This window comes from Lampetra fluviatilis, chromosome 30 (assembly GCF_964198595.1).
Source record: "Lampetra fluviatilis chromosome 30, kcLamFluv1.1, whole genome shotgun sequence".
Taxonomy (NCBI): Eukaryota; Metazoa; Chordata; class Hyperoartia; order Petromyzontiformes; family Petromyzontidae; genus Lampetra; species Lampetra fluviatilis.
Genome location: NC_136304.1, coordinates 5,908,548 through 5,922,545, shown reverse-complemented (window position 1 = coordinate 5,922,545; position 13,998 = coordinate 5,908,548). Strand labels below are relative to the sequence as shown.

The 13,998-nt window shown below is 52.6% G+C and overlaps 1 protein-coding gene across 1 annotated transcript; it reads right to left on the bottom strand.

Moving 5' to 3' along the window:
- Positions 1–2,872: 2,872 nt before the first annotated feature.
- GNMT (glycine N-methyltransferase) lies at positions 2,873–12,616 on the bottom strand. Its single transcript, XM_078870679.1, has 6 exons — positions 11,598–12,616; positions 7,381–7,508; positions 6,610–6,723; positions 6,015–6,157; positions 4,870–4,994; positions 2,873–4,518 (listed from the first exon to the last, which is right to left on the bottom strand). Exons 1-6 carry the CDS (start codon positions 11,801–11,803, stop codon positions 4,350–4,352), a joined length of 885 nt encoding a protein of 294 aa, XP_078726805.1. The 5' UTR covers positions 11,804–12,616; the 3' UTR covers positions 2,873–4,349.
- Between the last annotated feature and the right edge of the window lie 1,382 nt (positions 12,617–13,998).

Here is a 13,998-nt window from a genome sequence, read left to right as displayed (position 1 = left end):
ATAGAGAGGGCTCATTTATTAACGGCACTGTGTAAACAATGCAGCTCCGTCAGAGGACGGAACACATATCTGCTAGACTTTCGAGTGCCAACGTTTTATTTTTTTATTAGCATATCAATTTATCATGTGAAAGTGCACGGTTCATATCGTATATGAAAGACATCCAATTACACCATAATACACACACACACGTACGTTTAATGTATTTATTAACATGGCATAATTAGAATGCGGTGGTAAGCACGTTGCAGAGAAAAACAGGACAAAGATTGTCGGATACAGCCGTGTCGCTGAATTTGAAACTCATAACGTTGTACGAAACTAAATTCTTAATTCTAGATTTGAAGTTTTCGTGACTGCAAGGATTCATACTCTTTGTTTTTTTCGGTAAAGTCACGTGGGTAAAAGTCCTCTCGCTGTGGTTGTCCCCACCTGATGACGGACGCTTGTGTTGCGCCCGAAACGTCGTGATTTAATTTAGTTGTTTTCATTTTATTTATTTTTACCTACGTGACTTTACGGAAAAAAACAAAAAGTATTAATTCTTAATATTCGGTGGCACGGAGGTGAGCGCACTGCGCTATGTGCATGTACCGTACGTTGAACTTCTTTCGCACCGTGCGTAGCCAACCGCGCCAATCACAGGAGTGACATTTTTTTTTTTAAAGATAATGCCACTACGTGAATGAGATTAATCAGAGGAATTTCTTAGTTGTATCTTTTTCGTATTATATTGTGCCCAAACACCCAACTAAAGTTCGTCAAAAGTTAACCGGTGTTTTGTGACGTGTCCCCAGCAAACGTGTAACGCTGCGTCAACGTTCGTTCAATGGTTACAACTACGTGATGCCGCTCTGCCGACGCCGCACCCGCGATGCCCACACCACGGAGCGGCCTGGCCGACGCTGCTCTTCCCTCACCTACCACCACATGAACACCCCCCCCCCCACCTCCACATAGAACCTCGCGGGGAAGTCGCCTGGCCCACAGGTTTTCACCCAGGAGCCCTCCGCGTGGGGGGACATTCTCCACGTTTTTTTCCTGAGGCCAGGGAATTGTTCGAGGCTTCCCCCAGGATAAATTGCACCGCGGCGCCGTGAATCGACTTGAAATTACATGGTCACGGCGGGGCCACTCAGCCGACCGCAGCGTTAACGGCACACACCGCGCACGTAGCGGTGAGCGTGAGTTCCGCAACCGCAGCTTGACTAATGAGTTCCGAGCCGCAGCGGTGAGGTCATCAGTAACCACGCAACGGTTTAAAGTCCTGCCAGCGAAAAGCGCCGACTAATTAATTGATTCCGAACGGCTGCGACGGCAAATAAAACAATATTACGTAAACTAATAGGATTTTTGCCCCTTTTTTTCTGGCAACAAAAACTGACACCTTTTGCAAGGAATCATGCTTACATTAACCACAATGCTTGCAGTCAAATGCAAAAAAAAACAATACTCTGATAATTTATGCATTGTCTTTGAAACTGATCGGTCCACACCAGAGACAGCTTTCTTTGGAGCCTAGTCTCATATGGTGTTCGACCAGATGACGCCAAAAGGCGCACTTTTGGCGTCATCTGGTCGAACACCATATTAGACTAGGACAGCCCAGAGTTACGTCTCACAGAGGGGAAGCGACAGCAGCAGCGAGGAGTGAGGAAGAGGAGGAAGGGGGAGAGGAATCGGGGGGCAGCAGCCTCAACAACTACATGACAACGTTAGACCAACGTCGGCTTACCTACCGGCAGTCAGTTCGTGCCATATCCGAACCACCATCCACCACGGTCATTCTCACCGACCGCAGCGCAAGAGCGTGGCCGCTATGAGTGACCGCTACTTGTACTAAATTTCGATTGAAAGCTTTCGTGACTGCAGGAATTCATCTTCTTGGTTCTTTCGGTAAAGTCACGTAGAAGGGAAATAATAAAATAATAAAAATAAAACATAATCAAATAATTCTCACGACGTTTCGGCCACACGGCAAGCAGCCGTCCTCAGGTGAAGAACAGGTCTGTCGACAGGTGAAGAACAGGTCTGTCGACAGACCTGTTCTTCACCTGAGGACGGCTGCTTGCGTTGTGGCCGAAACGTCGTGAGAATTATTTTATTGTTTTATTTTTATTATTTTATTATTTCCCTTCTACGTGACTTTACCGAAAGAACCAAGAAGAAGCTATTTGTACTCTTTGTCAACAAAACATGGATGAAAAAAAGAAAATCACAAACGGGGTCCTTGGTGCAAAAAGCTGTTTTTTTTAATCAACATCGGTGGTGGACAACAAACCGGGGGCTTCACCACGTGGGCACAACGTTCCTATGAGCCGACCGTGTCCAAGCCTGAGGACGTGGAGCCAGCACAACCGCACACACACAACACAAAGACAACGATCCCCCGTATAGCCTAACAGACTGTTGAGGCAAGTGCTGTTAGCGAGCACCTATGAAGGCCGGCACACTGCACTAGCTACTCATTTGAGACTGAGTCGACCTAGGGGAGGACCAGGACCGGTTCAGGTAATCGTCACTGGTGCTAACCGTGAGCGGGAATCGAACCCGGGTCGCCGGATCCGTTGCACAGCGCGCTAACCGCTACACCACCGCTCCACGCACACAAAGACAAAGGTACCCCGTGTAGCCTCATCAGACTGTTGGGGTCGGTGTGGGACGCGCGTTAACTGCACAAAGCGCTCATTCTCGCAGGTGTCTCGGTCACTACAAAAAAGGCATCCACGACCAGAGGCAACCTCCGTCGTATGTACGGTGAACTTCTTTCGCACCGCACGTAGCCAGCCGTGCCGATCAAGGGAGGTACGACAAGCGAGCGGCTGCGCCGTGATCAGTTTGACAATAATTGACAAAGAGACAGGAATGTTAATTATAATAATTACAACCAACTTTATTCTGCCTTTCCGACACGTAAATCACTGACCCCCGAATCGCCGGGCCGGCGCTTAGAGACGAGACACGCACGCTCGCCTCCTCCATTTCCTTTTAGCCGCAACCTGCGCGCCGTTCGTACGAACGTCAACACAGCGGGCGCCGAACTCGACAACAAAACCGCCGGCAACATTCACGGCGCAGATCGCAGAGCAACGTCGACATGCAGCGCTACGTCTCAAGATTCTGTACAAAACGGTGAGACGCCTCTATCACGCGGAAACAAGCAAGCACGTGTCATTTATACTTACACTATAATGTATTTATCCCACACGATGAGCCAAGAATGTCTGTGTGTCCCGCGCGTGACGTCACTGCACGTCGGCCAACCCCCCTCGTTAATACTTATGAACAGGTGACGTCACTCCACATGTAGCACCCCCCCCCTCATTAATACTTATGAACAGGTGACGTCACTCCACATGTAGCACCTCCCCCCTCATTAATAATCATGAGTGACGTCACTCCACATCGAACATTCCTCCACATTAATAAATCATGAAGAGGTGACGTCTTCAAATGGATACCCCCCCCCCACCATTAATGTGAATTAGCGGGTGACGTCACTCCACGTGGGGCGAGGCGCCTCCTCCCCCTCCTCGGCTTCAACTTACAATCCTCACTACAAAGGCAGAACCCTCACGTCACGTGATCTCCGTGACGCTGTTGAGACATCAAAGTAAAAAGGACGTCATGACGAACAAGGGATTATTAACATTAAATGAAATTGGTCTGTGTCACCGCGCTCTTACAAATTGCACACTCATTAATGCAGTGAATATCACGTCGCGGTCTGCTTTTCGCTTGCAAGTTTCAGATTTAATGAAATACACCCGTCCTTGGACGGACAAAAGGCGCGTATAAAATGTTAAGACACAACAACAGGCAAAGAAGAAGAGGAAGCGCCTGATCCAGGGGCGGGAGGCTGAGAGCGCAGACGGCTGGGGGAGGGAGAGGGGGGACGGGCGTTCTAATTTCACGGCACGACAATTTTCCAAGCGCTTGTCAGGACGCTTGCGTCTCCTCGTTGCAAGCGGCAACCCCCCTTCAGCCGGACACAGCGGTCGCGGGCGAACGATCGCGCGATAGCGGGGCGCGTCACATTCGGCTTAGGGCGGTCGAGAGCGCGCGCCCTCGCTGGACACGTGGGGTGGTGGAACGCAATCGGCGCCCACTGCCCCGCGCAGTGGGACCCCGCAGCCCCGCCGAGGAAGGAGCGGCGCGCTGTGACGCGACGGCGCAATGCAAGCGGCACGCCGCGCGCGTCGCATGCCAACGAAGCGGCCGGACGCGTCGCGACTCCATCGCAGCCGGCGTTCAGGACCTCGCCGCAGGTCGCCGGCGTCATCCCCCCCACCCCGCCACCAACGCCTCCCGCCCCCTTCCCAACCAGCCGCACCGCAATCCCCGCCACGTCAGCGCTTCTTGGCCACGTGGATGTAGTAGCAGGGCACCTCGGGCTGGCCGCGGCGGTACGGCCGGAAGTCGCCGTACACGCCCAGCTCGCAGCGCCCGGCGAACGCCCCGCGCAGGAGCTCCGTGAAGCCCTCCAGCCGGTGCGGGTAGTAGGACAGCCGGAACTTGCTGCGCGCGGAGAGAGAGAGAGATGGCGACAGGAATCTCACACGGTGGTCACGGGTTCTCGAGACGCGGGGGGGGGTGGGGTTCTACCATGTTGGAGAAATAAGCCATCGCAGCTGAGAAGCTGGGTTTCGAATCCAGGGTACGGTCACCCACGATTAAACCAGTTGATTGTTTCTGTCCAGTCACCAATATATTTATATAAATTGTGGGGGGGTTTAATCTTCGCTCAATACAGCAGATTCCATCTCTGAGATAAACGCAGCGACTCACCTGCACCCGATCTCAACATTCTCGCTCTAGGACGGCCGAGTGTGGGGCCCCGGGGGAGGGAGGGATAGCAGAGTGACTCACCTGTACCCGATCTCGCCGTTCTCGCTCTCGGGCTCCGGCTGCATGATCGTGTAGTCCAGCGTTACCATGTGCGGCTTGCTGTTCACCCACAGCACCGACGTGCTGATGTCCTTGGTGAGATCGCTCTGAATTCCACAAAAACGAACCGCCCCCATGACCAACCCGCTCTCAGTTACGCAGTCGTCAACATTCGTCATCATCATCTTAATGATCATCGGCCATGGATAATCCACCATGGCGTGAACACCTCCACAAGCCACCACCATCTCCCACAATCCTGATGTGTAACAATCCCCCTAGCACCTGTACATCTGGACAATGTTAATCGCTGCTCCTTCCTCTGTTGACGCGCCCTCGGACGTGTTCCATTCCTCTTCCGAACGCTCGTCGGAGTTTTTGATGATAATTTCAAGTTGATTTCGTTAAGTCCTGGTTGAGAACTGGAGAGACCAGGATAGGAGTCTCATTTGCAATACCGATCTCGAATGACCTTGGGAATTAGTCTGCTGGTAAGAGGCGAGAATTGAGCAGTTTTTGCGGTGTAACTTTTTAATCTGAAAAATGTGGACCCTGACGCCAGTGCACGATGGCCCACTCTTACAAAAGATACCGACGGTTATTTAACGTCCACTGGGGCGAAGCAGACCACACATACTTGCATTTGTATAACTATCTCGCCTGGTATGCAGGAGGTCATGGGTTCGATCCCGACACTGACGCCTGTATATTTGAAGTTTGTGGTGTCTCTCTTGCCGTGGTCATATGGATTTTTCTCCAGGTCCTCCGATTTTTCCCTCCACATTAAGAATCAACACGCGTTTACAGCATTTGGCTGCTATAAACTTCCACATGATGATAAGCCACTTCCGTTGAGCTATCATTTGTGGCCAAGACGCTTCATAAATTGAGCTATAATAGCTCAGTAGGCCCTTACCTGGTCAAATTAAAAAAATAGTTTCCAGTCTTAGTCGATTGCCACGGTCAACACTCCCACCCCAGTAATAACCAGGGCCTGCCGTTGAGAGCCAAACCGCAAACTGTCCGCGACTTGCGGCGAACCGCGCCGCCCCTGGGCCCACGGGGTGCCGGCTGCGGCCACACGCTGCTTCGCGCGACCGAACAGCCAAGCGGGCGCTGGCGCTCACCTTGTAGTAGATGTTCTTGCCCGGGGGGGCCTTGCCCGTGTCCAGGATGTAGTCGTAGTTGCGGTGGTCGATGATGAAGATGCCGCCAGGCCGCACCATGCTGGCGATGTTCTGCAGCGCCAGCTTGTGCTCGCTTTGGTCGCCTGGAGGGTTCCCATCGTTCTCGTCGTCATTGTCATCGTCATCGTCGTCGTTATTATCATCATCTCCGTTTAACGCGGTGGGCTACGTACGATGCTCAAGAAGTTCAACATTCATACATCAGAATCCGATCAGAGTCATCGGATTCCTCCAGTATAAATATTTATTTATAAATAAGTATTTAAATACATATTTATAAATCAATATTTGTTCATACTGGAGGAATCCGATGAGCTATGAAGCTCTTTTTCACATTTGCCCAAGACATGCGTTGTTGACCACAGAGTAAACCGCTGCCCCTTCAATAGTGCGCGGTGGCCCGCCAACCCTCGCTGCTGCCTCCCACAGTGCTGGATTACGGCACCACGTGCTTAGCCAACACCACCGCCCGGCTAAACACCGGGCGCCCCGCATTTCGATTCTCTCTGCATTGATTCTCCCCGAGTCGCCGCACCTTTCAAGTCGGGCAGATGCGCGAAGGAGTTCCCCAGGCAGATGGCGGCGTCGAAGCCGTCCCCGGGCTTCTGCACGTCCTGCTGCAGCGTCAGCCAGTTGGCCTCTTCGATCACTGCACACCGGGCGGGCGCGTTAAGTCGCTACCCTGCAGCTTGGCGAGTGGGTATGGGTAGGTGGGTGGGTGGGGATGGGGATAGGTGAGTCGGTAGGTGCGTAGGTGGGTGGATGGATGGGTACACGGGTGGGTAGGTGGGTGGGTAGGTGGGTGAATGGGTAGGTACACGGGTGGGTGGGTGGAGATGGGGATAGGTGAGTAGGTAGGTGTGTAGGTGGGTGGATGGATGGGTACACGGGTGGGTAGGTAGTTGGGTGAATGGGTAGGTACACGGGTGGGGGGGGGCGTTGGTAGGTGGGTGGACATGTGGATAGGTGAGTCGGTAGGTAGGTGAGTGGATGGATAAGCGGATAGCTGAGTAGGAGGGGACGTAAGTGGGAGGCTGGATAGGTACGTGAGTAGGTGGGTAGGTAATGAGCATGTAGGTAGGTGAATGGTTAGGTCGGTAGGTGAATGGATGGGTAAATAGGTGAGAATGGATTACAGGCCACGTGCATAGCCACTACTGTTCGACGTGCGGGTGCATGGTGTACGGGAGCGTGGCGTATGGAGCATGGTGTACGGAGCGTGGTGTACGGAGCGTGGTGTACGGAGCGTGGTGTACGGAGCGTGGTGTACGGAGCGTGGTGTACGGAGCGTGGTGTATGGTGTTACCCCAGTTGTCAAACGCCGGCTCCTTGCGCCGACGCCAGCGCTCCTTGAGCGCGTACTTGAGCATCTTGTCACTGGCGTCCACGCTGGTCATCTGGAACCCCTCCTCCAGCAGCATGATGGAGTCCACCCTGTGACGCACGACGCCGCGATGGACACCCCGAAACGTGAGCGTGTGGGACCGTATATACGGACGCGGACGTCCAGAATGAACACCTCCTCATTAGAGACCCAAATGTCGCAGACCTTCAGCCTTTCACGTGCCCCCTCGTAGACACTGGGGGAACCATCAGAACATCGCCAGGCTACTGCGCACACCTCCTCCATGAATAGAAATGTCAAGACACGAGCCACTGCAGTGTGATTGTGGCCATGCAGCCCAAACTATGGACCGTATCGTAAACCCACAGAGACCCATATAGCAAAATATACACAGAGATCCATAGAGATCCATAGGGTCACAGAGGCCCGCAGATACTTATGGAGATACATAGAGATAACATTAAAGACACGAGCCACAGGAATGCAATTGTGGGCCATGCAACCCAAACTACGGACCGCACAGTAAACCCACTGTGGCCTGCGCTCCTTCAACGGAGGAGACGGATGAACGGCGAAACCACACGAACTCTTTACTCCTGGAGCACTCTCTCGTCGTGACCAGCAGACCTTGACATTGCTTGACATTTAGCTCCTGAACGCATTGCTATCCGCACGAACAAATAGAAGGCACGGGTAATGAGCATATAGACTAATAATTTTCTTATTCTTAGTTCTTTCGGTAAAGTCACGTAGATAGAAAAATATATAAATTAAAAGCAAAAATCTCACGACGTTTCGATCGTTTCTTTCATATAGCTGCTCTATATAAAAAACTAAAATTTGTATTATCCACGCAAGGGAGCGGCATCCAGGAGCGGTTAAGATATTACTGATATTAACCGTGGCCGAGAATCGAACTCAGGGCGCCAGTTTTTTCATCGCGCAGTAGCCTAACCGCTGTGCCACCGCTCAACGGAAGATAAATAATTCGTATGAAAACAAAACGGTGTAGTTTACAACTCCTGCGACAACACAACCAAGCACACACACACACACACCCTGGTGGTGGCAGAGATGACGTCACAACCCACAATCCTGACACAGACCAAGGTCCACCACGTGTCCACTCAGCTCATTGGAACTCTTGATAACCGCAGACAAAACTTAACATTTGGCAAAAAAATACTCCCTGAACAGGAAGAGAATATATATCATAAGCGACGCTTTTAGGAAACGACCCAATATGAATACGCCGCCTATTTTACTTTTTGTTTTGTTTCAGGGCCACTGTGTTGCTATTATTGACGAGGACCGTTGTTGAGTGTTGTTGTTGTTGTTGCTGTTGTTTGTGGTCTACGCACTCCTGCCAAAGCAGCAGCAGCATCATAGCAAACACGCGTTGCTACCAGCACAGGTCACCTGCTCCCCTGTCCTCTCGCCCCTTGCCGTTAGCCTTGGACATTCGCACCCTCCGCATCCACAAGCACAGACAAACATCGCACAGAGGTCCCTGTACGTGTCGCAGCCCTTTCGTCAATCTGCTGCTGGGCGAGGGCCTCACCATGCCACGTCTGGGTCGTGGGGGAAAGGGAAGAGGAGCTAGTGGACCACACTTTTAGCACGTGCTCCTCAATGCGTGTAAGTACTCTAGAGCACAGGATTTATTCAATGCACTGCCCTCTCTGATATCCACAACGTCGCCTTGCAGCCAATCACCCACCCATCCACTCACTTATAAACTCACCCATCCACTCAACCAATCACCCACCCGTCCACCCACTTAGCCACTGACCCACCCATCCACTCACCTATCCACTCACCCAGTCACCCACCCATCCACTCACCTATCCATCCACTCATCTATCCAGTCACCCAGTCACCCACCCATCCACTCACCTATCCATCCACTCACCTATCCACTCACCCAGTCACCCACCCATCCACTCACCTATCCATCCACTCATCTATCCAATCACCCAGACATCCACTCACCCATCCAGCCACTCAACCGCGCGGCAGCAAACAATGGAGTTAAACGTCTCCCCATGTGGTTTCGGGCTCTGCCACGAGTTGTTCGGCTTGACGTCCGGCGTGTTCGCTCCACGCGCCTGCAGGTGGAAGCGAACACGCGGTGGTGACACAAAACATTAAAAAAAACAAATCCGAGCAGTCAGCCAGCCCCCTCTGCCGGCAAGCTCCACGGTTGGCATGAGGTCCGCGCGTGACGATGGCTGTGTGTGTCCCATACGGTGACGACGTGATCGTGTCGCGTGGACGAAAAGAATTGACCAAACGTCCCGGTGCCAGGAACCCTCTTCCATTTGTTTTAAGGGGGAGGAGCCGGCGTTTCTTGAGACTGGCGCGAGGCGTATTCCTGCGGTTAACCTCAGAGCGTGCTGCTCACGATTACAACATGACTGCACAAGCTCAACCAGTAGATGTAATTGGCAAAGGGTTGCAGGCAGGATAACGCGGGGAGAGCGCCGCACGGACAGATTCAATCATCGGTTGGCCCCACTGCCATCTCCTGGCCGTCTTGCGGACAACATCCGACAAACGAACCCAGAGGGCTTCTCAGGCAGTCGCCCGTGCAAATACGAACCAGGCTCACGCTCAGACGACAGGACCTCACACAGCTTGGCGTGGAGTCGCGTGTACGTTATGTAAGTTGAACTTCTTTCGCACCGTACGTGGCCAACCGTGCGAATCGGAGGTGCGGCGAAGGACAAAAAATTAAACACACACAAAATGCACGCAACCCACTATTTGTTGTTTAATTACTAAATGTAACTCTACAATGTGTACATATTCAAATGCGAACCTAATCAATTGGCTCGTAGTGCGGGGCCCCACTGCCAGCCAGATGGCATCACCCCCACTATCCCGTCCACATCGTTCCGCCAGTGCGGATGATGCCATGATGCAGTCTCGAACCGAGTGGGGGGCGGAGGCGCCCCCCCCCCCACACTGCGGTAAACACCGAGAAGAACGGCAGGCGTGGGTCCCACCGACCTCTATAATTGCCCAGCGGAGACGTTGAATTGTCACGCCGCAGGCACGGGCGAGTCCACTTTCACAGGAGACGGTGGTCAGGTGGAGGGGGTGGGTTGTTGGTTACTGAACGAGCGAGCGGAGCAGCAATCAATAGGCTGATGTACCTACCACTTGGTGAACGGAACGATGATTAAATATAACCTTGGATTGTTGTTGTTATTCGTGTGTCCGCTCTAAGGCTGCGTAATACAGAGACAAACAAGTGGAGCTTGACCCCCTTACGTAACGAGACCCGGGACCGTGGGGCAGCAGTTGTGGATGCAGCCACTGCAATAAAGAGAGCCGGGTGAGTTGCTTACGACAGGCCTCTGAGTGTGTTGTTTACAACAACAACAGCAACGTGAGAATCAATTGCGCGGCCGTGTGGACGGAAAACGCGAGACTCACGGATAATAATAAACGCTGTCGCCTCGACAGACCTGGTTTCACCTGAGGACGGCTGCTTGCGTTGTTGTACATCACACTCCTGTCGTGTTTTTGTGATGTTTGTTGTTGTAACGTTCTTACCCGCCGCTACTGGACATATTTGAAAAAGAGCTTCATAGATCATCGGAGTCCACCAATATAAATATTCTGATTCTGAATAAAATATCCTCCCCTCCACCCTCCTATCCAATTTTCTCTCTCCTACTCCGCAGTTGCACCCCCTACCCACCTGCTAGTGACACCACTGGCAGATTATTCATACTTATTTTGCTTGTTTGCCTCTCGGAAAGATTTGCCGAGCCTCATGATTCTTTGGCAGGTCTGGTTCGGGTTTCGGAGTCTGGGGGGCGGCGGTGATGGGCTACTGAATCTATAATCAAATTTAGTAATTTGAGGGTAATCGTAACCAAATGTGGGCGGCGACGGCGACCCGCAATGGCCCACTCTTGTTAACGACGTGACGGGATCTTTAAATTAGACGACGCGAATTTTTTTCACATATATACGGCGAAAACAACCCGCAGTATTTATCGGGGCGGCCGCTCGATTCGAACCGGTGGTAAAAGTGAGAAGGATAAAAAAAACTCTGCAAAAAGAGCGACAAACGCGTTCACGATGGGCCATGGCGGTGGTAGCTGGGTAAGTAGGTCGGTAAGTGGGTGAGTAGGTCGGTATAGATGGGTGCAGTAATTCATTACCCAGTGCCGCAAGCGACGTCCAGAATCCTCTTGCAGCCGTGGTCGCTCAGCAGCTTGGTGAGCCACGCACGGTACTCGTCGGTGCGGCTCTGCGTGTCCCCGATGTACAGCTGCCACACGCGGGCGGCGCGCCCGTCCGCATACTGATCCGGGAGCCCCTCGGCCGGCACCCCCAGCGAGCGTGTGCGGTACACGCTGTCCACCATGTCGGCGGTGAATGAAGAGTGTCCCGGGTGAGTGGATGGATGGGGTGCGTTGGTGAATGGATGGATGGGTATGTGCGAGGTTAGACGGTCGGATGGGCGAGTGGGGTGGATGAGTGAACGGGTCGAGATGAGTTCGTGGATTAATATACTAACCGATGAATGGATGAGAACGGTGGACAGGTGATTGGATGAATGGCTGAGCGATTCCAAGTGCGAATGGATGGCCGGTCGCGTGAGTTTATTGCGCGAGGGCGAGTGGATGGATTCGTGAATGAATCTACGAATGAGTGCGTCGTGGGCCTATTGACGAAGGGGTTAGCTGCGTGAATGGGACGCGGGCGTACGTGGCCGAATGTGGCGCGCGCGTGCGCATGTGTGTGAATGAGTGATGGGGTCGGATGAATGGCTGGGCTAGCTGCCGCGGATGGGTTAGCGTCTAAGACGTTGCCGCTCTTCGTCCGGTCGTACTCGCTCACAACAAGTCAGTTCATGTCGGCCAATCCCCCCTGCCCGGCCTTTGCTGTATTCTACCACGCAGAGATTTCGCTTCCCGAAAAACACCACCGCTACACGTTTGCTGAGCTCTCGTCAAGTCGAGCGTGACATCACCGCACCGCAAGCAAGACGCGACCGCCAGCAACCTCGCGCCGCACGTGTGCCCGTGTGTGTGAGCGTGTCACAGCTTTATTTGGCGACTCCGTGTTTACCCGGCGTGGCGTCACACCAATGGGAGACGGGAGCCAGGTGCCGCCCCTCGTAGGCATGTGGCACAAAATGAGTTGAACGAGAACGCGACACTCGGCCAGAGTGACGCACATTGGCACTCACTCCTCCTACCCACCCCCCCTCGCTCTCTCAAGTCTCTCTCCTCCTCCTCTGCTTTACCAGGCGCCACTCCCCAGGTCTTATAACCCTCGGGCGTTGCTCGAGTGAGGATGTGTATTTGGTGGTTACAATGGCTGGGCATGGCAAGCCTGGTGAATATATTCATAATAGAGGGGACGGGGGGGGGGTAAATCGGGTAAATATAAATGTGTCGTTAAACCCGCCACCACCCGATTCGTAAGGTTTGTCGCGTGAACAAAACAAGCCAGTGAGTTAATAATTGAGCACACTGGTTGTGTATTGGAGAGTAAACCCACGACATGCACAATTCGAGTACGACGTTTCGCTGGTAATTACAACTAGCTTCACCGAGCGATAGCCAGGCTATCGGGTGGCGGCGGGTTTAACTACACATTTGTATTTACGCGACCTCACACAAAACAAAACAAGTCTCTGTTATGGATAATATTGGTCGCGAAAGCCGACGGGTTAAAGTGTTTAATTTAAAATGTTCCTTAAAGGCGGTGCTGTTGCCATCGGGGCACGTGGCGACGTGGAACCCCCCCACCCTCCTCCCACCCCGCCCCCTCCCCCCACAAACACAGGTGTGTGTATTCTTAGGTTTTTTCGGTAAAGTCACGTAGATAAAACATTAAAATTAATAAAAGTAAAATAAAATAAAAAATCACGACGTTTCGGAGGCAAGTAATTTACTTGATACAGCTGTCGTGGCTGTGACGGTTCCACCTGAAGACGGAAGCTTGTGTTGCCTCCGAAACGTCGTGATTTTTATTTTATTTTACTTTTATTAATTTTAATGTTTTACATACGTGACTTTACCGAAAAAACCTAAGAATATGAATCCTTGCAGTCACGAAAGCTTCAAATCTAGAACAGGTGTGTGTCTGCCCCCACAGGTGTCTGCCTGTAGCCGATGACGTGAACGGGCGCGCGCGGTGCCTGCACGTCAATGTGGCATCTTGGCTCGACAGCAGCCACGGCGAGCGCGCGGTTTGAGCGTCGTGAGTTTCACGGTTAACTTTGACGGTGAGCGGCAACGCAGCCCACGGCGATGAGAAAAATTGCCGAGGCTCATTGTTTGACGCGATGCGATTCAAGAAGGGATTCTCTGGGTCCCCGCGTTTGCCGCCTGCTTTGCGTCGCGTCGGAAGCGTCTTTCGAAAGGACCGAATCGATTTCTGAACGCATCCGATCGGGTTTTTTTTTGTAATGCTCCCGGCACGTGGGAGCGAAACGTCGGACATCGTTCCGAACGAGCGGAAAACACATCGGGGGTATTGGACGGCCCCTATCCGGTGCAGGCCCTCGGGTCTACGCGCGTCCCAAACCGATACCAATCGCCGCATCGT